The 27,181-nt window shown below is 40.5% G+C and overlaps 1 protein-coding gene across 4 annotated transcripts; it reads left to right on the top strand.

Moving 5' to 3' along the window:
• The first annotated feature begins 19 nt into the window (after positions 1-19).
• On the top strand, positions 20-27,181 carry MDH1B (malate dehydrogenase 1B). 4 transcript variants are annotated; one of them, XM_045560250.1, is made up of 13 exons: positions 20-324; positions 4,225-4,337; positions 5,735-5,869; positions 6,069-6,211; positions 7,643-8,139; positions 11,855-11,996; positions 13,707-13,870; positions 15,724-15,863; positions 16,167-16,218; positions 21,940-22,017; positions 24,333-24,398; positions 26,082-26,147; positions 26,934-27,181. In XM_045560250.1, the coding sequence occupies exons 1-13, from the start codon at positions 234-236 to the stop codon at positions 26,981-26,983; spliced, it is 1,737 nt and encodes a 578-aa protein (XP_045416206.1). In that variant the 5' UTR covers positions 20-233; the 3' UTR covers positions 26,984-27,181. The 4 variants fall into 4 exon arrangements, with proteins under 4 accessions (XP_045416206.1, XP_045416207.1, XP_045416208.1 ...); XM_045560251.1 differs by having other exon boundaries at positions 26,085-26,147; XM_045560252.1 differs by lacking the exon at positions 21,940-22,017.

The following is a 27,181-nucleotide window of genomic DNA, read 5'->3' on the forward strand; positions in this document are numbered from 1 at the left end:
CAGAGGTCAAAAATGGTACGTTCGCGGTAGTTGGAGAATGATTTACTCAGAAAGAAGAAAGCGTACCGAGGAGAATGGCTATTTTTCCAAGATACGGGGATAGGTATGGGGGAGACCACAGAGCTTATAAGAGCAAAGTATAATCATGTACCGCAATGTAACCCATTCAAGTCCTAATTTTATAAACACCTAACCTCTCCTGTGGGCGCCAGACTTCGAAGTACGCCTGCGCCATGCCCTCGGATGTGTGGTTGCCGGGATACCGCGACGCCGCGGTCCCCGCCTCTGGGTCTCGTTTGACAATGGCCAAATTCGTGATCGCGGGTGAGTGATCCCGGCTTCTGCTTGCAGATCGCTCAAAATGGCAACAACAAGCCGTGGCCTCTTGGCAGTGATCTTAATTGGCTTCTTTTCTATAATAGCAAGTCCAGCCTCTATACGAACCACCCCATGATACTTATTGGACAGTGACCGTGCGCCATGCACTGCCGGACACTGGGGATACAAATGGGGAGACATATCCCTGCCTTCGAGGAGCTTTCAGTTTCATGGGGGTACAGAAGCATGTTAACAAGTACTGTTGATGGGCTGTGATTAACGTAATGAGGGAGACATGCACAGGCCTCTGGGAGAATGGACCCCTAATCTGCGTGTTGCGGTGGGACAGAGGACACAAGGAACTCACTGGGGGCAGAGAGGTGTTATATAGGAGCTGAGTGGTGAAGGTATGGGCTGGGGAAACTGTTCCAGACAAAGGCACCCAGGCTAGAAGCCTCATGGCTGTATGGAAAATCTGGATAGAGGGGGAGTGACAGGACCTGGAGCTAGAACAAGAACAGGAGCCAGATCCTTGAACCTTACATGCCCCAAGCAAAGAAAGGTGTTTGAACTGTATTTTGAAAGCAGTGAAGAGTCACTGAAAAATTTTAAGCAGAAGAGTAGTCTTAGTGGGTTTGCATTTTAGGAAGCTCATCTTGGCAGCAATGGAGGGGAAGAATTGGAAATGCTGACGGGCAGCAAGAAAACCATTGAGGAGGCTTTTATTGCAACAGTCTGTTGCACCTGCCTCCTCCCCTTCTCAGCAAGTTTCTTAAGAGAATAGACTACTCTTCCACCTCCAGTTCTTTGTTCCACTCAATTTGACTTCTGCTTCTGCCTCCTCACAGAAACTGCCCTCACCAAAGTTACCAATGACTTTTACAGAAGCTCTTCAGTGTTTGTCATATTTGACCTATTTGATGCAATTGAACACAATTGGCATCTACCGCCTGCCTAAGAATCTATTTACTTTTTGCTTCTTTATTCATTCAGAAGAGTATCTTTGAGCACTGACTATATGCTGGGAAGACACTGGAAAACAAATGTGCAGAAAATGTTGCATATGTGACAGTGGCAGGGCAGGATTCTATGGGAACAGTGGCAGGGGACCTGACTTAGTCTGGTAAGTGCTTCCCAGAGGGAGAGACTTTAAGCAGATAACTGAAAGATGAGAAAGAGTTACCTAATAGAGAAGAAGTAGAAAAAAAGGGGAGCAATTTAAGCACAGGTAGCAGGGAGTAGGGGTAGACTAAGGAGAGCTAGTTTGGTAATAATTGAGAATATAAAATAAACAGAAAACTGAAATAAGTTTAATAGAACTGGAGCAGAGTACAAGGAAGAGAATGTCATAAAATGAGGCCAGACCAGAGGTAGATAATGTAGATTATTGTGAGTCACATTCAGTAGTTTAGACTTAATCCAAAATAATAGAAGGTTTTTGGAAGGGGAGAACGTAATAATATTTGCATTTCTTCTAAGTGTTAGCTATAGTATGGGAGAGAAAGGCTGGGTGCCAAGAGACCAGTTAGGAGACTGGTGCTATAGTCCAGGAAGGAGTTGGTGGCCTGGCCTAGTGTGGTAGACAGTGGAGATGGAGAGAAGTGAGTGGACTGGAGAGATACTAGGAAGGTAGAATCTATTGCACTGGATGTCTAGTTGGATGGGGTAGGACAGGTAAGGGAGAAGAAGAAGTTAAAAATTATTCCCAAGCAGTGGTTTGGATAACTGGGTACATTAGGGATCATTGAAAAAATTAAGCAGAAGAGTGGCCTTAATACTCTAAATACTCTTAGATAATTTGGGACATAAAAAACATAGAAGAGGGAACAGATATGGTAAGGAAGTGGTGACAACATCCATGATAGACCTGCTGATTGTTTATTAGACAAATCACGGTATGGGCATCTAGATAAGCAGATAGATCTGAGCTGGGAGTACAGATTGCTAGTTGAAACCAAGGGTGTGGAAGAGATTGGCCAGGAAGAATACATATATAGAGTATGAAGAGAAGATGCTTCTCAGAATGATACATTTTAATGGGTTGATAAAGGATAGGAACTTACAAAGTATAGAAAGGAGTGGCCAGAGAAGTAGGAGGAAAATCTAGAAAATGCCCCATCATAGTGTTTCAAAAGAGTAGAAGAGGGAAACGGTGGCAGATGTAGCCAAGGGTCAAGAAGAAAAGGATTGAAAAGAATCCATTAGATTTAGTGGCATGGAGAGCCTTAGTGGCCTTCTAAAGAATTATGGGAGAAGCTAGATTGCAGTGGGTGAGAAATAAATGGAAATAAAGAACTGAGGGTGTCATGTGTAGAGAACTCTTTCAAGAAGTTTTGACAGAAAAGGGCATGTGAAAGGTAATAGCTAGAGGAGGGCATGGGCTTTTGGTTTTTAGGACAGGAGAAACATATATTTAAATATGATGGAAAGGGACCCTTAGAAACAGGGATAAGATTCTAGAAAGAGGGGATAACTCATTGGGCAAGGTTGCTGAGAAGGCAGAAGAGGGTAGGATTCAGAGCATAAGTGGTGGGATTAGATCTAGACAGAAGGTAAGACTTCTCCTCCAATGAAAAGGAGAAATGAGGAAAGGATGAGTCCAAATGCAGACAGGCATGTAGGCATGATGGTAAGGGGTTGGGGGTTTTCCCAACTGATGCCTTGTTGCTTGGTTTGGTTTAGTTTTTGTAAGGTAGAAAGCAAGGTTATCTATTGTCCTCTGATAGTACAGGGAAATGTTGGGGAGGGGGAAGATTTAGAGGAAGAGAACAAAGTTTGGAATAGTCGTTGTGGAGAACAGAAGAGAGTGCTGACAAAGGAAACAGAGGGATCTCCACACAGAGTTAAGGGACAATTAAGGCTGGTGACCCTAAATTTATAATGGTGCCCCTCTTGTTGGTTCTACCATGTTTCTCCAGTGGTGCCTACCAGGAAGGACCCAGGCACAGAAAAAGCAGGTAATTGGGTCCATCCATGGTGAGGGGCTTTTACCAGTCTGATTTTCCAGAAGGACAGTGGGGCAAGATAATTTAAAATGTGAGTCAGAGAGTGGTTTGAAGTGATGAACCATGGACTTGAGCTAGGCATGGAAGCTTATAGACAGGGGAAGGTTGAAAGGGGATGTTGACTTAGAAGTTTCCATAAGGTTAAGGAACTGGTGACTGGGAGTTACTTAGAAAGAATGCCACAGAGAGGGCTCTGCCCTTGGCCCATGTCTCTCCTACTCTGTCCTATCCAATGTGTTGGCTTTAGCTTCCTGGGTGCTGATGGCTGCAAAATGTGTGTCTGAAACCCTTCCATGGTGCCTGCCCCTCAGACTCATATGTCCAGCTACCTACTGGTCATATCCACTTAGATATACTACAGTCACCTCCAACTACACTTGTCTAAAGTTGAACTTCTCATCCATGATTTCTCTCTAGTGAGGTCAGGATCATCTGTCTATCCAAACTAGAAAATAGAAATTATCCCAGACTCTTTTCTCTCCCTCCCCACAACTCCCTGCCACACGCATCAAATTGAAAAGTGATTTTACCACCATTCCTCACTTCACACTTTACCTGTTAGTGGCTATTAGTGAGTAGTTCATTCTTAGTAGTTCGTGCTTAATTAATAGTAGTTGGAAGCCTCCTAGAGGAAGTGAGGTCTAGAATAGCACTGGAAAAACGTAAATATTCAATAGTTTTTTTTTTCCTTTCCATATTTTTTGAGATTCTGACCTATGAAATTTATTTTATTTTTATCAATATAATAAAAATAAGTAAGTCATGGCAGTTTATTCTATAACATTACATTATAAAATTATATCATAACTATGATTAATTCTGTAATTACATGGCCCAGATACTTAGACCTACATAATTTCTGTATGATGAAAGAAAACATTGCTAATTTGAACTCTTTTAGGTAGAGCAGATTGTCCATATTATGCTAAAGCAGAACTTCTGGCAGACTATTTACAAAAGAATCTTCCTGATTTTCGGATACATAAAATTACACAACATCCTGAGGTTTGGGAGGTAAGAAACCTTTATAGTTTGTTAAACTCACACATGCCAAAAATGTGTTTTAATTTGATTAAATATTAGCTAGTATATCAGACTGGCTTCCAGTAATGAGTGTTCATGTACTACTGATATTTGAATACCAGTGAAATGAGCCCTCCTTATCAGTCACAAAACATTGTTTATATTTTTTTCTAATACCTAGTAGAACTAATGAGACCCTCGCCAATAAGTAGAATAAATCTGACTGCCCTCTAGGCCCCCAAGAATCCAGGTAGCTTAAACTGCACTTGTTAACTTTTCATTCTCCTTCATATTGATTTTTAATGACGTGAGGGACTTGTTCATTGAAAATACCCTTCTTTGTGACTTGTATCTCCAGAAACAGACTTTGAGATGGAGATTGAGCTGAAGGGGCTTTACTGGGAAGTACTCTTGGAAACAACATCCTGAAAAGGAATGAGGGTGACAGGGTCAGGCACAGGGACCCATCCTGCATGGACCCCTCCAGCTGGGATGTCCTTCCAGGAATATCCCAAATTGAGGCAAAGTAGTTGAGCTTTTGTACTCTCACCTCATCCAGTCATTAGCGGCAGACTGCCCCTGGGGAAGGGACTTAACCTTAAGCAAAGCAATTCACTTTGGCCGAGGTCAGTTCCTGGAAAGAGAATTGTGGAATCCTCACCGCAGCACTGTTTGCTTTGAGGTGGGATAAAGGCAGAGAGATCTTCAATATCAGCAAGGGAAATTAATTTCTAAGATTTTATTTGCAAGGTAGCCTCATTACACATGCCTCCAATGACTTGGTTTTAAGACTGCTGCCACATACTTTACCAATAAAAATGTTGCCCTCTGTTCTACTCAAATCTTGTCATTGGAAGGCCTGGTCTACACAAATCAGATAATGATAATTTAAACCTTTTTTTCTATAAATGTTCTCAGAAATCCTCAGATAACTTTTAGCTCACTGATTCAGTCTGAGCTGTAAACTATCCCCACAGATTTGAAAAGCAATATCAAAAATTTTATGGCCCTAAAACTGCAATATCTTATATATAAGAACAATAGGGCAAAATCAGTGGAATTTTTTTTTTAAATCAGTTGAATTGGAATCCTGGCCTCTCTTTAAGCTAAACACTGTATTCCAGGTTTCCTCAGCAAAAAGAGCAACTTTCAGTACCTTTATTTTGTCAATGAATTTGAAGAATATTCTTTGTTATTTGATTAATTTGTTACTAACGTATCACTACTTTCTATATTTACATTTTACTGTATAAAGATAACTAAAGTGTATTACATATACATAGTGGCATTGAAAACAACATAGTACTTTAGAGTTTGAATTCTGAAGTATTAAATTGAATTCTCAGGCAGACTTAATATATGACTTCATTTGGATTATCCTTCAATAGGAGTGGCTGAAAGATGTGTGTGAAAATAATAAGTGGAATCACAATAATTCCCCCATCATCTGGAGAGAGCTGTTGGATCGTGGAGGAAAGGGTTTGCTTTTGGGAGGATATAACGAGTTCCTAGAGCATGCCCAGGTATATCAATTAACTTGATTTATCTGTTCAGACAATGATCATTTTTTTACATTATCATATTTTTCAGATGTCTTGCTTTCCGAGACATTCTCTCATCTCTTTTTATTCTATTTTGACTTTCAACAAAAACTTTCCATCATAGCTATTGTCAGCTAATTGTCTATTCTCTGATGTTGACTTTCTCTTTCCCAATATTTAGCTTTACTACGGTGTCACATCTAGCATGACAACTGAGCTGATGATGGTAATTGCTCAAGAGAACCTAAGGGCACATATAGAAAAAGAGCAGGAGAAAGAAGCCCTGAAAGATGTCATCAACCCCTTGCAGGTCTGGATTGCCAGGTGGGATAGTCAAACCCCAGGATCCAGGAGATTGGCTTTGTATATTTAGAAAGGACAGTGAGATGGGATTAATTCCATGATGGAAGAGTACCTGAATGTCAGGTTTGAGATTTGTGTGTATATATGCTTATATATATAGGTATATGTATAGATACATGTGTGTGTATGTGTGTGTATCTCCTCCAATATAACCAATGAGTAAGTTTCAGGTTTTATACACACACACACACACACACACACACACACACACAGATGAATAAGTTTCAGGTTTTACAAACACACACACACACACACACACACACACACAGACATTTAATCTAAAAGCAACTTTATAACATGACTGCTTTGCACAACCTCTTGCTTTTTCCCCTTGCTAGAGCTTTCTCTGGGCACTCCCTCCCTCCCTGTAACCCTATTTCCCTCACCTCACTCTTGTTTACTTTCTCCTTCTCTTGTTTGCTCCTTTTTATTTCTCTTTGCTCCCAATCTGGGGCACATGAAGTCTCTGTTCTCTCTCTCTCTCTCTCTCTCTCTTCCTGTCTCTGTGCAGCCTGTCTCTCTCCTTCTCTCTCTCCCTCCTCCTCTCCTTTCCCCACCCCTCAGTCTGTCTCTTGCACCGTCCTTCTCACTACATTAATGTAGACACTCATTAAAAATTATTTCTTATGACTTGTGAGAGCTGTATTATAATAAACATGCATGACTCGATCCCCCAGATTTAATAAATATCACATCTTCTTTAGATAGTTTTCAAAGGATTAAAATGATGCAAAAACTGTTGAAATCCCCAACATACCCACCACAAATGCCCCGGTGCACGTCTGCACTTCCTGCAGGGAGTCGTTAGGTCAGTCCCGTTACACCAGCTCACAGCTGATAATCACAGCTACAGAGGACCCAGACACTTGCTGACTTGTGGTTACGGGTACACAATACATGGCCTGTGTTGATCATAGCCATCTTCACAAGGATTTTTCTTTGCAAGAATTTGGAAAAAATAGTCCTTTCCAAAAAATGTCATTATTTTGTAGATAAAGGTATAAAGTTTAAAAAAAAAAAAAAAAGAACTATGGTTAAGTCTCGTGTTTTTAAGAGGAAATATAAACAAGTAGTTAGATTATTATGATGCAGTTCTTTGAAAATGGTGCTTTCTGCACATTGGGAATTCTATTTTATTTGAAAAACCTAATAAACAGATATATTTCTTATTTTACGCTTGTTTTCAGATGGCCAGAGCAAAGAGTTAGTAGCGAGAATTTTTTGTTCTACTTTTGATTTCTAGCCTTAAAAATGTCGATGCACCCGTGCGTATGCCTATTTAAAATATGAAATCACCCTATTAATGCACATGCAGAAATATCTATTAAGAATAAATGTTTACAAGATACAAAGGATTTAACCATTCTTAATCCAGCTTTGCATTTTTATCAGTGCATCTGCTCCTGCCTGCTACCACCTAATTCCCATACTGACCAGTGGTGAAGTGTTTGGGATGCACACGGAAATTAGCATAACTCTATTTGACAACAAGCGAGCGGAAGAACGTCTCGAAGCCCTGGTGACTGAGACCCGGGAGCTGGCGTCGCCTGTCCTGCGCAGTGTCTCCATCTGCACGAAGGTGGAGGAGGCCTTCCGCCAGGCCCACGTGGTCATCGTGCTGGACGACAGCACCGACCAGGAGGTGCACTCTTTGGAGGACTGCCTCCGAAGCAGGGCGCCACTGTGTAGGCTCTACGGCTACCTGCTTGAGAACAACGCTCACGACTCCGTCAGAGTGATTGTGGGAGGAAAAACCTTTGTGAATCTGAAAACGGTTTTGCTTATGAAATACGCCCCAAGCATCGCGCACAATATTATCGCTGTGGCGCTCGGGGTGGAAGGTGAAGCCAAAGCCCTATTGGCCAGAAAACTGAAAACAACTCCGGCATGTGAGTCAACTCCTCTTTTATGTTTTTGTTTTGTGTTGAAACAGCACGATGTCCCAGCAGCTAGGAAGAACACTGTGCCCTCTAGAATCGTTCTGAGTGTCTGGAATAGAAGTATAAAGCAGATACAGAGAACTTACTGTTTGATTTGACTACTGTAAAAACATTTTTAAAACTGGCTTTCTTGACTTTGTCCATCATTGTAAAAATTAATGAACAAATATTTAATATAAGATTTACATTATTAAAGTAATAATTTGACACCTAATATTTCATTTCTTCCATGATAATAGTCAATTAAGGTAATCAGTATTGCTTAAAAAAAATCACGGCTATATCCAAGTGGCTCTGCCCCACTTCCCATCTGTGTGACCTTGAACAATCATTTACTGTATTGTGCCTCAGTATCCTCATCTGTAAAATAAGGACATTAACAGCACCTATTACCTAGCATTGATGTGAGGATTCAATAAGAATTTTAATAAGAATTCAATTGCATTCAATGAGAATTTCTAAAGGACTTAGAAAGTGTCTGGCCCATGATAAACATTGGCAAAAATGTTAAACTTGTCAATAGGATTATGATAACTGATCAGTTTCTGCTCCTATTAATCTTTGAGGTGGTAGACATCAGAATCATAAGAAGGTGAGACCAGATCAGAAAATGGAGTGTTATGTTTAAAAAGGGAGATCACATTTGACATATCTTAGCTATTTGTGCCCTTAGACGGAGCAGGTGCAACAGTGTCCATTGAGAATGGAAGGAGGTATGAGGAAAAGTTGGAAAGACAGTGAAATGTGAGCCTAGAATGCTCTAAATCAGGGAAATAGAAGACTTCTGTGAGCCCATAACATTATAGCCAGAGTCATGTTATCCTTTTTTTTTTATAATGAAGGCCTAGAAATCATAACTTCCTGCATTCTTGCATACATATCTTTAGTGTCTTACCCCCCAGGTCAGTACAAAACTCTACCAAATTGATGCTAAAATTATTCAATAGGAAATGAAAACATTCTCTAGCCATTTTTTTCTGTCATTAGGCTTATAATTATATATGTAGACATTGACTCATCACAAAAGTTCTATAATACACTGATGAAAAGTGTCAAAAAGAGGCAGTGATACAAAATTTAAAACAAGGTTTCTGTGTGGGTGGGGTTGGGGAGCTGGGAGCCCTTAACCAGAAAGCTGCTCCCTTGTGGGTCTGCTGGTGCCAAAACTCTAAGCTCCACTCTACGCAAAGCCAATAAGTATGTGAGAAGCAGAAAAAAGAAAAATGTAGGAAAGTTGGGAAAAGGAAGAAGAGACATTAAAGGGACAGTAGTCCAAGTAAAATTGTCATGAAATGGCAAGGAGATACCCAGCAACAACAAACACAGAGCTGAAAAAATGGTGTGAAAGAGAAACACCACCACAGAAATCATTCAGGGATCCCTCCAGATGCCAAGAGGGCGGCAAACCTCTTCAGAAAGCCAGGTTCGAGATACGCCCTAGGTTTCATTCACACATAAACCTGTTTCTTAGACCATGTGTATTGGCTCAGTCAAAACTCCTTCTGTTGCAAGTGTTAGAAAGTCAACTCAAAGTGACTGAAGTCAAAACAGAGAACCTTTTTCCTACATAATTGAAAAGTACAAGGAGGTAGGTCTTATGTCAGGCACAGCCTGATGCTGGGGCTCAAATGATGGTCTGAGTGAGGATTTGCACGTGCTCTCTCTTGGCCTGTCCCTCTGCTCTACTCTCCTCAGTGTTGGTTTCCTTCTCAGGTAGGCTCTAAGAAGCGGCACAGTATCCACTGGCATCCCCAGACTCATATGCTTGTAGTTTACCCACTGCAGCAGAAAGAGGGCTTTCCTTCCCAACTGTGCAAAAGGAACACAAACTCATCAGCCAGGCTTGGAGCACAGGCCCTTCTCTAAATCAATTATTGTGGCTAGGAGGGTGGAAATCTGGGTCTCATGTCTATTGGTGAAGACAGTCCCACCCAAAACATAAGGACTGCAATTGGAGAAGGGGTAGTTATTTAAAGAAAAAATTGGATGCTGTTAAAGAAAAAAGGAGGACTTAAAGCTGGGAGGGAATCAAAATAGCAGGATGTCCAATATAATGTTCTACAGCACAATGTAGGGTAGTTAGAGCCATAAAGGACCTCAAAGCAGATAAGAAAAATGAGACCCAGTGAGATTAAGAGGTTTCTATAGACTCTAGGAAGGAAGCCTACCATATTCTTACCTGGGACTGGAGAATTCTTCACCCCATGTGGGATTCCAGGAGCTACAAATCCTGACTACCACGCCCCTTCCTTCCTACAACATGCAAGCCAAGTGCACATCATTAGCTCTTTTGAGAGTTGGGTGGTAGAGGGAGAACTAGCTGTTCTGACTCCTACTTCATGAGTCATTTTGATGAGGGAAAGAATCTCAGTGGTGGTTGACTACCCAAAATCTACTTCCCACCCTCTTCTCCCCCTAGCCTGTCTTCTACTATAGAGGTTCAAACACGCACTCATTTTCTTAGCTTCTTTTGCAGCTAGGAATGGCTGAGTGATATAGTCTAGTTGGGGTTCCCTGGGGAAAATATTTCATCTTTTGAAAAGAGAAAAGGTGAAAGAGGAAGCCTCTGCTCCATTCCTTTCCCTATTGCCTGACTTTGAACACAGCTCTGTGAGAGTGTGCTACTTGGAGCTGCGGCAGCCATCTTAGACCACGAGAGGAGGGCCGAGAATATCACATCTTTGAGCTGCAGAACCAGCACATGCCACTGCCTACCTTGGTTTGTTATCTGAGGAAAGTAAAGTCCTTCTAGTGAAGCCAAGTCAGTAAGATGTTCTATTACTTAAAGACAAAGCAATCTTACCTCATACAGGAGAATAGAAAGAACTTAATCTCCACAATAGAAAGTGGTGTGGCCTTATAAGGAAATTAAGTTTTTAAGCAAATAAGTAAGTTAATAAGTAAATATATAAAATTACTTATTTGCACTCTTCATACAACATTCCTAGAAAATCCACAATTAAAGAATCAGATTGAATACCAATCCCTATTTCTCTCTAACCCCTATCTTCTATTTATCTTCTTAGCATGTATCACTTTGTGTAGTAGTTGTTTCCTTACCCACTCCCCACCACCCCCAGAACATTGTAAGGATTTGGACTGATTTGTTTTCTACTAAACCTAGTACCTAGAAGTGCCTCACATAGAATATAATTCATAACGTTGACTAAGATGCTCCCCAGGGTCCTCTTATTACAATACCTTCATTTTGTAGGAGATAAAACCCACCTAGAGAGTTAAGTGCTTTGCCCTGATTTCTATTCCAGTCTAGAATCAGGGACTCCTTGTCAACATCAAAGTAGATTGAAAGTTTTCTCTCTCTCTCTCTCTCTCTCTCTCAATGGCAAGCAAAGTAATAAAGTGAGGACAAACACCAGTGATATATTTTTCAGTGGCAGTTTCTTCAGGGGATATTTCATTATTCCTTGAATTTAATCATATACCCATACCATTCATAGAGCATTATTAGGGATCCCCAAACCCCAGTGATCAGTGAGGTGATCCACACGTTTTGTGCCGTTTTGGGAAATGTAAACTTAGATTCCCTTTATAGCAAAAGTACCAACCCTAAAACAAGCAAACACATAATCATAAAATAGGCTTCAGGTCATTTTTTATATTAATGTATATTATTATGATTATTTTTTATTTCTATTCTTTATAGACATCAAAGATGTGATAATTTGGGGTAATATCAGTGGAAATAACTACGTTGATCTGAGAAAAACAAGGGTTTACAGATATGAGAGTGCCATTTGGGGACCTCCTCAATATTCACACCCTGTTTTAAACTTGATTTTTGACAGGTACAGTATATTTTTAAGTGAAGTATACTAACAATGTTAAATAAATGTATAATGGTTATAATCTATTAAATCATCTTATATTTGCACAAAAATAACTTGCTGTGTTCACGCTCATATATGTTCATGCTCTCTATTGAAGAATCAGAAAATTTCACAGAATATCACCTAGTTAGTCCCCACTACCAATTTATTTGATTTTGAAATTATGAAGTTTTATATTTCTAATCATTCAGTAGTTCATATATTCCACAAGTTATCTCTAAAGCAAGCATATGTAAAGGGAATCTTATTTAACATAAAGACAGAGGTATGTATCCAAGTTGAAATTAGTTGAAACATCTTCGAGAAAGAAGAGTTAAGATGATGAGCATGCCTGGGCCACGCTGGGTGTTCTGTCCCAGGAGAGGCAGAATAGAATGGAGAGGTTGGGAGGAGCACAGTCAGAGCCAAGTCGCCCGGGTTGGAATTCTCACTTAGCCACTTTTAGCTGTGTGACTTCAGAGAAGTTACTCAGCCACTCTATGCTTCAGTTTTTTCATCTGCAAAGTGGAAATGGTAACAGAGGAAGAGGCATATAGGGTCGTTGGAAAGATGAAATGGATTCATCCAGGTAAAGCAGTCAGAGCTGTGACTGCCGCAATAAACACTAGCATTACAGTGAGGCAGAGGAGAAACGGGCAGGAGTGCCTTTGAAGCATTTTTCTAAACTTTCCAGCACTTTCTCAGTTGCAGCATTTCCTTCCCAGTGCCCCTCGCTTTCCTTCTCTCCCTCAGACCATAGGAACTTCATCCATGCCTAGGAATGATGTGTCCCCGGTTCACCTCCCTGAAGCATGATTCCTCTGCGTTTGCTCCCTGGGCAGGGCCAGTGTCGTGTGGAGCTGTGTCATGCTGGGTTAGTTGGGATACCTGTCAACACCTGCTCCTGTCCAGTAGTCTATTCCCTGAGTTTAGACGGTATATCATAAAAACATTTATTTCCCTAATTCTCAGCATGAATACAGATTGAGCATCACTGATCCAAAAATCCAAAATCCAAAATGTTCCCAAAGCCAAAAATTTTTGAGTGCCAACATGATGCCACGAGTGGAAAATTCTACACCTGACACTTTCACTTGCTAATGGATCAGTTTACACAAACTTTGTTTTATGCACAAAATTCATTTAAAATATTGTATAAAATTACATTCAGGCTGGGTGTATAGGGTATATAAGCACAAATGAATTTTGTGCTTAGACCTGAGTTCTATCCCCAAGATATCTCATTTCATATATGCAAATATTCCAAAATCCAAAAATATCTGAAACATTTCTGATCCCAAGCATTTTGAATAAGGCATTCTCAACCTGTAATTCAATGTTTAATGAAATTATTTTTTTTAAAATGAAGGATGCCACTGGATCCAAGACTGCCGTTACATAGAATAAGTTCTTTTTAGTGGAGGTAATTGTTCCTTCAGTCTTTGTGTTCCATATAGGTATTATCATGTTTTTAGTTTCACGTTTTGGGATTCCCTTTGCTATATTTCATTGTTTTTTAATTGATTTTTTATAGAGATTGAAGACACTTAAAGAAAGAGCACATGAAGTCATATTTCTAGTTTGATTGAGGATGTAATTCCTTATACTTAGTTCCATTGACCCAGGGAACATCCTTTTTCATTTCCATTCCTGTTTCCATTGTAAAATTGTTTCTTTCTCTCCTTACAGTGAGTGGCTAAAAAAAGAATCTGTGGCAATTCTTAGAAACTGGACCGCCACAGGAAAACAATTTGGAGGCATTTTGGCTGCACACAGTATATCCACTACAATGAAATACTGGTACCATGGCTCACCACCTGGGGAGATTGTATCTTTAGGAGTACTGAGTGAAGGTAAATCTAAGTTTTTCGTATCTTGTAATATTTAAAAACATCCATGTACGCCTTGTGCTCCTAAGTCTGTGTCCCCACCAGTCTGGCTCTTAACACGGTCTATAAGCTGTCTGGACTTTTATAATTTCATAATCATTCATTTATTCAGTTATTCATTCAGAAATTCAACAGTATTTTGTATGAATGCACTGGAAACACACATAGGAGTTAGACCTGACCTCTGCCTTCAGGAAACCTACAGTAAAGGAGAGCCAGGTACATGAACAAAATAATATTGTTAAGTTTTCCTCATTATACCCAGCCAAAAAAGGGAAAGCAAGGTCAATTGTAGGCAGGGAGCAGTAAGAAGCAGGACAGGCTTCATAAAGAAGATGACAGTCCAGGAAACCTAAAAGTATGAGTAGTGTTGCCCAGAAGACAAGCGTGGGGAGAGTTCTGGGCACAGAAGGCCACAGGAGCAAAGACACGAAGGCAGGACACAAACGGGCATGGCAGGACCCAGATCTTAGGGTACCAAGCAGCACTGGGGATGTAAAAAGGTTGCTGTCTATCCACAAATACGGGATATAAATTTTTATAGCCTTGATATTTTTAATTTGCTAAAAACTATTCAGAACCCTTCTAACATGAATAGCTGATGTTCTGTCCTTGGTCAGTTCTATGTAAAGCATCTCTTCCCTTTGTGATTTCCTATCTCCCTTAACAAACTTACTCACTCCAAAATGTCCTGCCCCAGGCCTCTCTGCTGAGCCTGTGAAACATTGTCACCTGGATGTCCTGTTGTCGCTTCCATCCAACATACACCAAAGTGAACTCACTGTCTTCCTTCCTGATCAGATCTACCTCTTCTTGTATTCTTTATGTTACCAGTAGAAACCTCACCTTCCCATTGTTCCAGTGACTATGGTGCCCGTTAAAGAAATCTCCCCAAATCCCCCAAGTCAGAATTGATCTCTGTCTCTCCTCTATACCCGCATAGCATTTTGTTCCTCTATCAGAGAGCATATGACAGTCTGCCTTTTGTTGACAGTGTGATTAGCTACACATGTCTCCTTCATGACAGTGTGGACACCCTGCGGGCAAGGGCTTTGTCCAGGTCATCTTTCTGCACCTTCATGGGAGCAGCATTTTGTACAGTATCTTGCTCAATTAAAGTTAAGGTGTAAAAACAAATACAGAATGACTAGAGGCCCTGAAAAGCCCTCTAGGAAAAGTCTTTTAGATCTTGGTTTCTTAACTATCCTCAATTTTTTGCCCTAGTGGCAATATTTTTGGTGTATAGAATGGCAGGAATAATTTTCTTATGTGATTGAGGCACCACAAAAGGGGAGCAACTTTATTTGAATGGTGCTCAGCTAGTAATAAATATTGTCGATCTTCTTGTTTAGAGCACATCCAAATGGGGAACGGGAAGATTCAAGGAAATAAGCAAATTTTCTGTCCCTCGTCGCTTTCCCTTCCCAGTCCTTCACACCCTGGCTATGTGACTGCCATAGCAGGCGAGAAGAGTGGAAGGCCAGATGGACAAATGACAGGCCCTTGGGCTATGTAGGGCAAGCAATGGCAGCAGACAAAAGGAATACAGACAAGGTTCAGAAGGGAAAGACAGCATGAGCCCCGGGACGTGAGAGATACAAAAGGGAGAATTGTCAGAACACGATAGATACTCAATCAACATTCTGGAGTGAGTGTTTCAATCTTCCCTGGAGAAGGATTCTAAGAAATTTAGTTCCATCATTATTTTTCAAAATCATGTATTATGTCTGTCCTTTTTGACAATGCTTAACTTCACAGGAAGGATTTATTTTTCTGAGTTCTTGTGTTTTGCTTTGCTTTGTGTTTGCTCATTGCAGGCCAGTTTGGTATTCCAGAAGGGATTGTCTTTTCTATGCCTGTGAAATTTGAGAATGGAACTTGGGTGGTTCTTACAGATCTCAAAGATATAGAAATAAATGAAAAAATAATGACCAGAATGACAAGCGATCTAATTCAGGTAATGTCAGAATAGATACAAGGGAACTGACTTTGATAATGACCTTAAACTGATTCCCCTAGGCCAAGGTATACATTGGTTTTCTGTGGGCTCAATTTGCATCTTATTCCTAAAAATAATGAAGCAATAAAAATTTGAAGAAATCAGCAGAAGAACGCTACTCATTTGATTATATAATTTCTGGTATGTAAAAAATATGTGTTGGTTATCTAAAAATCAAGAATCAAGATGTTTTTCTATTGAAGAATAACTGAGTTAGTAATTGTGGTTATTTAATTCTCTGATTATAAATTTTTTTAACAGGAGAAACTTGTTGCACTTGGAGAGGTGATAGATTTTCAGCCATACAAATCAGGTAATCTCTTAGATGTGATGTTTTATTGGGCTGCTATTAAAAGAGTATTAAAGCATTTGTTATAACTGAGTCACTATTAATATGGATAACTCCAATCCATATTTCATCATTTATAAACTAAATTAATGACAAAATAAACTGCTAAGTTCAATGTGTCCTTTGAAATAAAACATCTCATAAGAATGCCAAAGAAAACACATCTTAAGAACACTATGATCTTATAAATTTTGTGTATGCCTTATTTATTAGTTTCCTAGGACTACTATAACAAATTACCACAAACTTGGGTGCTTAAATCTACAGAAATGTATTTGCTCACAGTTCAGGAGACTAGAACACCTGAATCAAGGTGTCGGCCATGCTCCCTCTGAGGCCTCTAGGGAAGAAGCTTTCCTTGACTCTTCCAGCTTCTGGCAGCAATGTTTGCATCCTTGGCTTGTAGATGCACCACTCCAATCTCTGCTTTCCCTTCCCATGTCTGCCTTCTCTCTGTGTCGATATTTCCGAACTTCACTCTCCTTATAAAAATACCAGTCATTGCATTTAGGCCCCACCCTAATCCAGTATGACCCCATCTTAAATTAATTATATCTGCCAAAACTCTATTTCCCAATAAAGTCACATGCACAGGTCCCAGGCATTAGGACTTCAACATACCTTTTTGGAAACACAATTCAACTCACAGGACCATATTTACTTTTAGATAACTTTATTAAAAAAAAAACCAATAAATTTCAATAAGTTTATTTTTCTGATTGGCATTTTCTCTAATCATAAACTCATAAGGAAGAGCTATCATCTTTCTTTCTTGTCTTTGCCTTAAGAAAAACCCATCTTACATTTGGAAATAGACATGTATAAATAAATAAATTTATTTATGCAAAGAGCCTCCATCAATTATCTTTGGGAGCTCAACATTCCTTCCTTTCAGTAATATTTATTGAGTGGCAACAATAAGCCAGTTCTGGGAGCTGGACATACAGGGGTAAATAAAACCAACCTGATCGCGCCCTCTTGGAACCTGCAATCCATCAATGGGCTACACATTATATAGACGACTACAGTTGTGATGTGTCAGAGAAATGAGAAGTACAGGGTGCTGTGCTATGAGACCTTATGCCTGAGGCAGGAAAGTTTATGTCAACTTGTTTGGGAAACCTGGAAAAAGCTCATGTGGCAGAAGCCTAAAGAGATGGATATGAGAGAGAGCTGTGAGGAGTAGATGTGGGAGTCACAGGGGCTTCTGGACGGACAGGAAACTGATCAGGTGTGGGATTAGTTTGGAAAACAGACTTGAACAAGGCAAGACTGTTTGTAGAGAGACTAGTATCAGGAGGGTAGTGCAATGATGAGTATAGCTGAGAGTAGAGGCAGCAGAAATTTGGGAGATATTTAGGAGGTGGAATTATCAAGACTTCATGACGCGTGGGCTCTCAGGAATCCCAGAGGGCTTAGACTTCTGGTTGAGCAACTGGGTGTATTTACTGATAGGAGGACAAATGGTAAAAGAACATCATTTCATTATTTGAGAAAGAGAGATAAAATATGAGAATGTGCTCTGTGTGTGGGTGGGTGGGTGTATGTGTGTGTTGAGTGGGAGAGGAAGAGGTGTGGTGACTTAGTAGGGGAAGGATGAGTTTAGTTTCTTACATTTTGATTTTGAAATACCTGTGGGGTATCTAAAATGGAAATGTCACATGGAGAACTGCATACTTCCTGGGGCTCAGAAAGATCTGGACTACAGTTGTCAAACTGGGAGTTGTTGCCTTATAAATAGAAATGAAGCCATGAGCATGATGGAAATTATCTAGAGAAAAAGTGAGAGCCGAAGGCCTGGGGGAACTTAGCCTGTAATAGGTAGAACAGACAGAGGACCATGAGAAAGGGATGGTCAGAGAGACAGGATGAGCCCTGGAAATCTGATATCGTGGGAGACCTAAAGGCAGAGGTGTTTCAAGAACAAGGGCTGGCCAGCACTGTCGGATGCTGCTGGGACATCAAATAAAATGAGGCCTGAAAAGTACCCAACGGGTGTATGACATAGGTCATCCATGATTCTGGTGAGAGAAATTTTATGAACTGGAGAGGGCAGAAGTGAGACCAGAGTGGAAAGGGAGGCCCCTCAACTCAGGAACCACAGTGTCACCATGGAGCTGGTGCACTTAGAGCTGTGGGCCCGAGGAATATGCCGTGTGCCATGAGTGGTGGGGAGGGCCCCACAGAACTTTGACATGACGGAAGGGCTTTCTGCAGGAGGTGACATCCAAACTGAGTCATGGGAGAAAGAAGGGCCAGGTGGGGGCGTGTGCAGTAAATGGGACCTTTGTTCCATTCAGAGGGAGCAACGTATGCAAAGGCACATACGTAAGAAAGAACCTGTGGAGAACTGCCACTTCATTTATTCATTGTATTCAGAAAACAGAGTTCAAGGTGAGGACTGTCAGGAAGAAGGGAGGTAAGCAGGGCCCTTGGCAAAACCAATGAAGGATTCAGGAGGAGGAGAGGGACAGGAGTAGGTTCTAATTTTAGGATCATCGCTCTGTCTGTAATGGGAAGAATGAATTGGGTTGCGGGGGGACAAGAAGCACGGAGACCAGATCTGTGGCAGGTAGAGGACCTGATGAGACCCTTACCAAAGCAGTGGCTGTGGGGAGCTAGATTCAAAAGAGATACAATTGGTGGAACTTGACCAATCCGAGATCAAGGATAAGAGAGAGCTCAAGGGAGTCAGGAATCTCCCAACGTTGTGACATCTGGATGTATGGTGGTTATGGTAGTGTCCTTATCTGAGGCAGAACATCCCAAACAGTGGGCCACAGATGGGTTGGTAGTGTGGCGCTCTTGACCTCCTCAGCCCCGGGGGGCAGAGGCCAGAGCAGCTGGACCCCCAGGCTGGTTGTTGCCTCTGTTGTCCTTGTCATTTGCTGGGTGTGCTGAATCATGAAAATGATTGGGAAGGTGCAGTTACAGTAAGGAATATAGGAGAAGGAGCAGAATTTTAAGAGGCATCTAAGTGAAAGTGTCTGGTGGGTGCTGGACACATATCTCTGGAGCTGAGGAGGTGAGAGATCTGAGCTAGACATGTAGAAACAGAGCCATCAGCAACTGGCAGTCATTAGAAGAAACGGCTAACCATGATGACCTCCTGGAGGAGGGCCTCAGTGGCTGGGGAAGGAAGATTTCTGCACTGTGTGGTCTCTCGTGCCCTTTGGATTTCGTTCCATGTGCATGATTTACGTAGCCAAAAATATAGAGGTGGCTAGATAGACATTTGGGTAGACAGATGTTAATGTTTAACTGTCATTAGAGAGGGAGAGGGTGAAGATAAGAGTGAGGAAAAAGGTTCTCAAGACAGCAGTAGAACTCTTGAGCACAGGATCAACTGCGAACTGAAGGTGTCTCTGCCGCCGAGGCTGGAAGGAAGGGGAGAAGAGGGTGGGTGCAGATGCATAGTAAGGGTGTGGGATGGGGGAGCAGGAACCGACAGGCGGCATTACCAGGTCCTGAGAGTCAAAGACTAAGGGAAAGACTGGGTTTGTAAGGAAGGAGGTGAAGGGGTGAAATACAGTTGTGCGCCACATAACCACGTTTCCATCAATGGCGGACCATGTGTGTGACAGTGGTCCCATAAGATCATAATGGAGCTGAAAAATTCCTGTCACCTAGCGACATCTCTATGATCATGACCGAGTGTAGGCCTAAGCTAATGTATATGTGTTTGTGGCTTAGTTTTTAACAAAAAGGTTTAAAAAGTAAAAAAAAAAAAAAAAATTAAAAATTTTAAAAATAGAAAAAATCTTACAGAATAAGGATAAAAGAAAAAAATTTGCACAATGTTATTTGTGTTTTAAACTGTGTTATTACAAAAAAAGTCAAAAGGTTTAAAAACTTTAAAAGTTTATAAAGTAAAACATTATAGTAAGCTAAGGTTAACTTATTATTAAAGGAAAATCTTTTTATAAATTTGTGTAGCCGAAGCGTATGGTGTTTATAATGTCTACAGTAGTGTAGTAATGTCCTAGGCCTTCACTTTCACTGACCACTCACTGACTCACCCAGAGCAACTTCCAGACCTACAAGCTCCATTCATGGTAAGTGCCCTATACAGGTGTGCCATTTTTTATCTTTTAGTCTGTGTTTTTACTGTATCTTTTCTATGTTTAGATACACAAACACTTACCATTATACTACAGTTGCCTGTAGTATGCAGTACGGTAACATGTGCATGTTTGTAGCCTAGAAGCAATTGGTTATGCCATACAGCCTAGGTGTGTAGCAGGCTGCACTAGGTTTGTGTAAGCACACTCTAGGGTGTTCACACATGCTGAAATCACCTAATGACACATTTCTCAGAATGTGTCCTTGTCATTAATCAATGCATGACTGTAATTGATAAGGGCAAGGGAGAGAAACGACATGAGGAAAGCACAGAATTTCCTTCAGAGCTGAGGGCTCAGTGGAAGTCAGAGACTTTGAATTTGTAGTGACTCCAGCGTAGAGTTGTGTGATTCCTTGCAAAGATGCACAGCTGCCTGGATGCAGGAGTGGAACCTACAGCATGAATTGCAGTAAACTCCAAAATATTAAAGTGTACTGCCACCGCCTGCAATTAGGACAAAAATGACACTACACTGTATTCCAACAAAATGCTGAGTTTTTCCACGTTGACTTTATTTAGAATATCAAATTATTTCCAGAAAGTTATGATTTTTCTCACATTTGTGTCCTTGCTTTACTGGTGCCTTAAATAGGTGCAAACGTGATTTGGGTCATCAGCATTGAACATGGGAATGGAAAATGAATGCAGTTTTGTTAGTTCACTTTGCATTTGGAAAGGAAAGAAATGAGGCAAGAAAATCCTGGGTAATTGCAAGAAAGCGGATGAAGTGATAGATTACAGGGGTCTAGATTGGCTAGAGAAGGAGATAATACATAGAAGTAAAATTTAAAAGTCCAGGCAGGGGTGATATTGAAAGTATTTAACAACCAACTTGGCATAGATTCCAACCAATTAAAATACTTGATGCCTTTTGGAATGGACTAACTGGTAAAAAGAAACTGGGAAGGGACAGAGGGACCCAGTGGTCCAAACCAGAGAGGGCTGAGTGAGGTTGGGCCAGTAGGAGGAAGGGTAGAGAGATCTAGAGGCAAAGAGCTTGTGGGGAGAGGTTGGGGTTTGGGAATTTGACGAGGTTCTGGCTGATAGCCAAGTCACCAGGCGGAGGCCAAACTGAGCAAGCCAACGTGGCAGAAAGGAGGAGGGTGTGGGCACAGAGGGATGTGGAGACTCTTTTATTCTCAGAAGTTAGAGGCCCTCTGTGTGGCTTCCTGCAATTGACAGAACAGAGCTCCAGTCATTCTAAAATTGACTCCATTGACTGGTCATTAGTCCTAAATTCCCCATATATACTTGCATCATAGAGAGTTTTGTGGAAGAAAACGACTTGATTTTATGGCGTGTTTTTATTAGCAAAGGTTAAGGTGTGTGTGCATATATTAACATATATATTTGATTGATCTTGACTCTGTTACTTTTGCATCTTTGGAACAGTTTTTACACTGTTCCAGGGATTCCAAAATCAAAGCATTGAAAATAATCAACAGCTTTGCACCTCTCGCAGTTTGGAGATCTCTGCTTTTTAACATATCAGTGAGATGATTCGTGTCAGAAGTTTGTTTAATCTCTTCAATTAATTCAATACTTAGTTTTCTGACTTTTAGAAACTGACCTAGCCAAAAGAAATGAAAAGATCTCCTTACCCACCACAGATGATGATCAGGAAGAACATGTCCCAGATGGTAGGTACACTCAATTAAAAACAATGCCCTTTTTATCCAAGCATTAACACTAAATTTCAAGAGAAGACATTTGATCACCCACTTGCCATAAAGTGGGAGGTAAGTCATTTATCACCTTCACCCTATACTCAAAAGTGAGATCATATTTAAAATCTTTTTAAATATTTGGAAGGAATTACCAGGTGTTAATTGAACACCTTCTATCTACTGGTCACTGTGAGAGACACTGGGGGACGCAATGGGGAAGTTACGGCCACACAGACTGTCTGGGGGAAACGGAATCATGAGAATATGAAACGGTAAATGTTAAATTAAATAGCTTAATAAAACAGGGCAAGACGGGTCAACAGGAAGGAAAGTATATAATAAGTAATCCAAACATGAAAAGGAAAAATCCTTATAGCATATGAAGGAGAAAATGTAATCATATCTTAAAATCTAGTTGGGACTTTAGATGGCTAGAGATAAACAAATGGACATTTATTTATTCAGAAACTGTGCTAGTTCAGTCATGTAAGATGAGAAAGTTCTAGAGATCTGCTGTACAACAATGTATTTAACAATGCTGTCCTGTATGCTCAAAAATTTAAGATGGTAGATTTCATGTCATATGCCAGAAGGAAAGAAAGAAAGAGGGAAAGAAAGAAGGAAAGGAAGAGGAAAAAAGAGAAAGAAACTGTCCTAAGTGCTAAAGACCTAACAATAAATCAAACATGGTTCCTGTCCTCAAAAGTACTCACTGTCTAGCACGGGAAATAGCAAAGCAAAGAGAAAATTACCCTACTGAAAGATGTCTTGGTCCGTTCGGGCTGCTATAACAAAAATCCTATAAACCAGTTGGCTTATAAACAGCAGAAATTTACTTCTCACAGTTCTAGAGGCTGGAAAGTCCAAAATCAAGGTGCCAGCAAATTCAGTGTCTGGTGAGGGCCTGTTTCCTGGTTCATAGATGATGTCTTGTTCCTGTATCCTCATATGGTGGGAAAGAATGAACTAGATCCCTCAGGCCTCTTTTATAAGGGCACTGATCCCATTCATGAGGGATCCACCCTCATGATCTAATTACTTCCCAAAGGCCCTACTTCTTAATTAAATCACACTAGAGTTTAGGTTTCAGCATATGAATTTGGGGTGGAGAAGGTATAAACTTCAGACCCCAGCAAAAGAGGTAAGTGCTATTATAGAGAGAGATGCAGGGAATAATGGAACCACATGACCACACAGGGGGTCTCCTAGATCTAGACTGGGAGTGTTAGGAAAGATTTTCTTGAAGAGATGACGTGGGAGCTAGGTCTGGAAGGATGAGTAGGAATTATTCATGTAATTTAGTGAAAAGAAGGAGTGCAAGGGAAGGGGTGGGTAGGAAGGAGATTGTGAAAGGTATCTCACCAGAGGGAAAAGGACATGGGCAAAGGAGGCATTTCAGGGGATGAAGGCATGACCAGAAGTACAAATCTGGGGTAATATAAAATTGTAATGAAAAGACAGTAAGTAGGATAGCTGGACGGGGCCAGAGGATGCAGAAAGGATGAGTAGGTAGGGAGGGGCCATATGTTGTTCTGCTGAATACTTAGTTAACAGTATGACCGGTGGATGGGGGATGGGGACAAAGCATGCACTAGATGGGGTCAGGCTTAGAGGACTAATCTGGCTGTATCAGGAGCCCTGCAGAGGACCATCGAGTAGCCCAATCACTGTCCAGTGGAACATGGTGAACTCAGTCCTAGTGAGAATAGATCACTTGAGAGGGTAATTAAAATTTTAGGTTCTTTGACCCCCTGCTAAGTCATACTCTTAGGCAGACTAAAGAACTTTGATAGTGATAAAGTAGAGAAAATGGGGTTGATATCAGGTTGTTTGTAGGACCTTTTGTTGAATGAGCATTAGAATCGAATATAACTTCTTATAGTGCTTTCCATATTGTGGAAAATATTTCCATAACGTTAGGCAGGTTGTTAAAAAAATGATTAATGAAATCAATTTTATCACTAGCATTTTTCCCATTGAAATAGAATAAAGTTGGCAAGAAAAGAGTAAGAAGACCAGGTTGTTTCCCAATGAACTAGAATAGAAAAAGATCAGTAAAAAGATAAGAGAAGGGTAAGTAAGAATAGATTAGGGAAGGGTAAGTATTATTTTGTGTAACTTTTTGTTTCATTTATATACACACAAATGCACCCCCTGGGCTATAGTGTAAAATGTATTTTTTACTGTGGGTCATGACCAACCAAGTTTCAAAAATATTGACTTGGAACATCTCACAGGTTGTTGGTTATATTCTAAACCCAGCATGTTTTATTTAATTTTTGTTTCAGAACGTAAAAATAGCACTTACTCTGATGCAGTGGCAGATGAAGAAAAAGATCTAGTGATGTCAGACAGTAAGTCAGTGGTGTTCCAAACAACCTCTGTAGTGTCCTTGGTTCTCACACACACATTCCCAGAGAACAACTTTGTGGTCAGAAGAACACAGTCCAGTAACTGAAGTAATTTTTCAATAACTCTGCTTCTTTTCTTTCTTTTTTTTTTTTTTTTTTGAGACAGAGTCTTGCTCTGTCGCCCGGGCTAGAGTGAGTGCCGTGGCGTCAGCCTAGCTCACAGCAACCTCAAACTCCTGGGCTTAAGCAATCCTACTGCCTCAGCCTCCCGAGTAGCTGGGACTACAGGCATGTGCCACCATGCCCGGCTAATTTTTTCTATATATATTTTTAGTTGTCCAGATAATTTTTATTTCTATTTTTAGTAGAGACGGGGTCTCGCTCAGGCTGGTCTCGAACTCCTGACCTCGAGCGATCCACCCGCCTCGGCCTTCCACAGTGCTAGGATTACAGCCGTGAGCCACCGCGCCCGGCCTGCTTCTTTTCTTTCAAAACGCTTTGAAAGGAGATGAGAATGTCAACAAATATTTTTTTTTAAATGTGAAAACTGCTTCCGTGTCATACTCACTTCAAACTCTCCCAAACTAGTGCAACCTCAGCTCTAGCCCCTTGTGTTTCATCCTTCCCACCTTTCCCTTTTCTTCTCAAGTCTGCACTACAAAGCTCAAAATAGCCAATATGGCAAGACAGGATCTTCATCAGAAGGCAGGTGACAGGAAGAGACTGAGACAGCCAACTTGGAATTCTCCTTAACAGGGACAATCTGAGAATTTTTGTCAAAGCGTCAACTGCATATATATATCCCTTGAACTGCATGGATCCACTTACACATGGATTGTCATCTGCCTCTGCCACCCCTGAGAGAGCAAGACCAACCCCTCCTTTTCCTCCTCCTCCTCAGCCTACTCAATGTGAAGATGATGAGGATGAGGACTTTATGATGATCCACTTTTACTTAATGAATAATAATATATTTTCTCTTCCTTAGGATTTTAATAACATTTTTCCCTCTAGCTTACTTTGTTGTAAGAATACAGTAGGTAATACATATAACATACAAAATATGTGTTAATCAATTGTTTGTTATCAATAAGGCTTCTGGTCAACAGCAGGCTATTAGCAGTTAAATTTGGGGGGAGTCAAAAGTTATATGCAGATTCTCAACTGCACAGGGGATCAGCACCCCTAACCCCCATGTTGTTAAAGGGTCAACTGCATATATATATAATGTGAATACTTGCAAACATTTATGTAGAGGATTGTATATTTTCTATTCTGCCTATAAAAATCATATAACAAAAAAATAATAATTTAGTTTCCATTTTTACCACTTCTTCACCTGAAACTCTTTAAATAGAAGGAAGCTAGCAAGCACTGAGAAGTTACCCGGTGATTAATATTAACAAAGTCAGGGGCAAGGCTTCCTAGGGAAGTTGGTTTAAAGATGCTCCACTGAGCCATTTGGCTGGACATCTGCTTACTCATATTGCCCCTTGGGCCATAGACAAGCCTGTTTCATGGGTTGAGACTCCATATAAAAGTGGTCTAGCATCTTGCAACTCCTAAGCAAGCATGGCATTCAGAGAAACTCCAGAATGGAAGGAACTAGAAAAGAAAATGAGAATACCTGCAAAAATCATGCTTGAAATACTAAAAGCTATTACTTTAATTCTCTATTTGTTGCAGCAGAGTTTTCAGATACGGCCCCTCAAACCACGTCTGAAAAGCCACTAAATCAAGAGTCCATAAATGGTAGGTGTTTGACAAAATGTTAACAAGTATTTTTTTATTCTACAAATGGAACTTGGTAGCAGAGGATTGAGGTTCCTTGGGATACTGTTCTTTTCAGATCCTTCCCACCGCCTATATCCCTTGCTTGCCTTCTGTCCTGGAACCTAGTTTCCCACTTTTATAAGTAAGGCTATGACAGTGAGAACCAAATCTGTCCTTCAAAATGAATAAGTAAGGGAATGGACACAAATAATCTGCACATCCAGATTTCAAAAGTACATAACTGAGTAGAAAACAAGGCTGAGGTAGATTTCTTTGTGGTTGACCAAACAGGATATTCACCCAAGCCTGCACACCTTTATTTAAATGCTTGATAAAATGAACATAATCCAGAGCAGCTTTCATTCTGAAAATGTACAGTATATTGGGCTTTGGAATGGGCGCATTATGGGGAAGTGGAATTGGTGCGTAGAGGAAAAGCAAGGCCAAGAAAGGAAATGGAGCTGCCAGTATAGCTGCATGTACAATTAGAATGACAAGAGCCAAAAGAGAATACACACACAAGTAGCTTAAGGTCAGGGAAGAAACCAGAGTTAGTTTTGCTCTATGAAAATACCTAACAAAGGTCCTACGGTTTTATTGCCCCATAGAACCCCTCTCACACAGGCACTTTCTCAACTATTAAATCATGACTACAAGAATTCAGTAACAGGAGGAAGGAGGGAGCAAAACAAAAGCTAATAAAAATATATGTTCCTAATATATCTTTAAAATAGTTACATCTTTTCCTTTCTCTTCATTTTACAGATTTTGAAGGCAAAATTCTGGAATCACAGATCAACTTAGATGAAATATAAAAATATTTGGTAGTATAATAAATGTAGAAAGAATGTACACGGATGTCTGTATTTAGGGAAGAATAATTTGAAAGACTGACGTCAGTCTTAGATAAAATTACGTTAGGCAATAAATAATAGTGACAGCACAAAAGTCAGAGTTCAGTCATTTTGTGTTACCTGTATACACTCATGTTTGTTCATTAATAATTGCATTTT

Source organism: Lemur catta, chromosome 8, assembly GCF_020740605.2.
Source record: "Lemur catta isolate mLemCat1 chromosome 8, mLemCat1.pri, whole genome shotgun sequence".
Lineage (NCBI taxonomy): Eukaryota > Metazoa > Chordata > Mammalia > Primates > Lemuridae > Lemur > Lemur catta.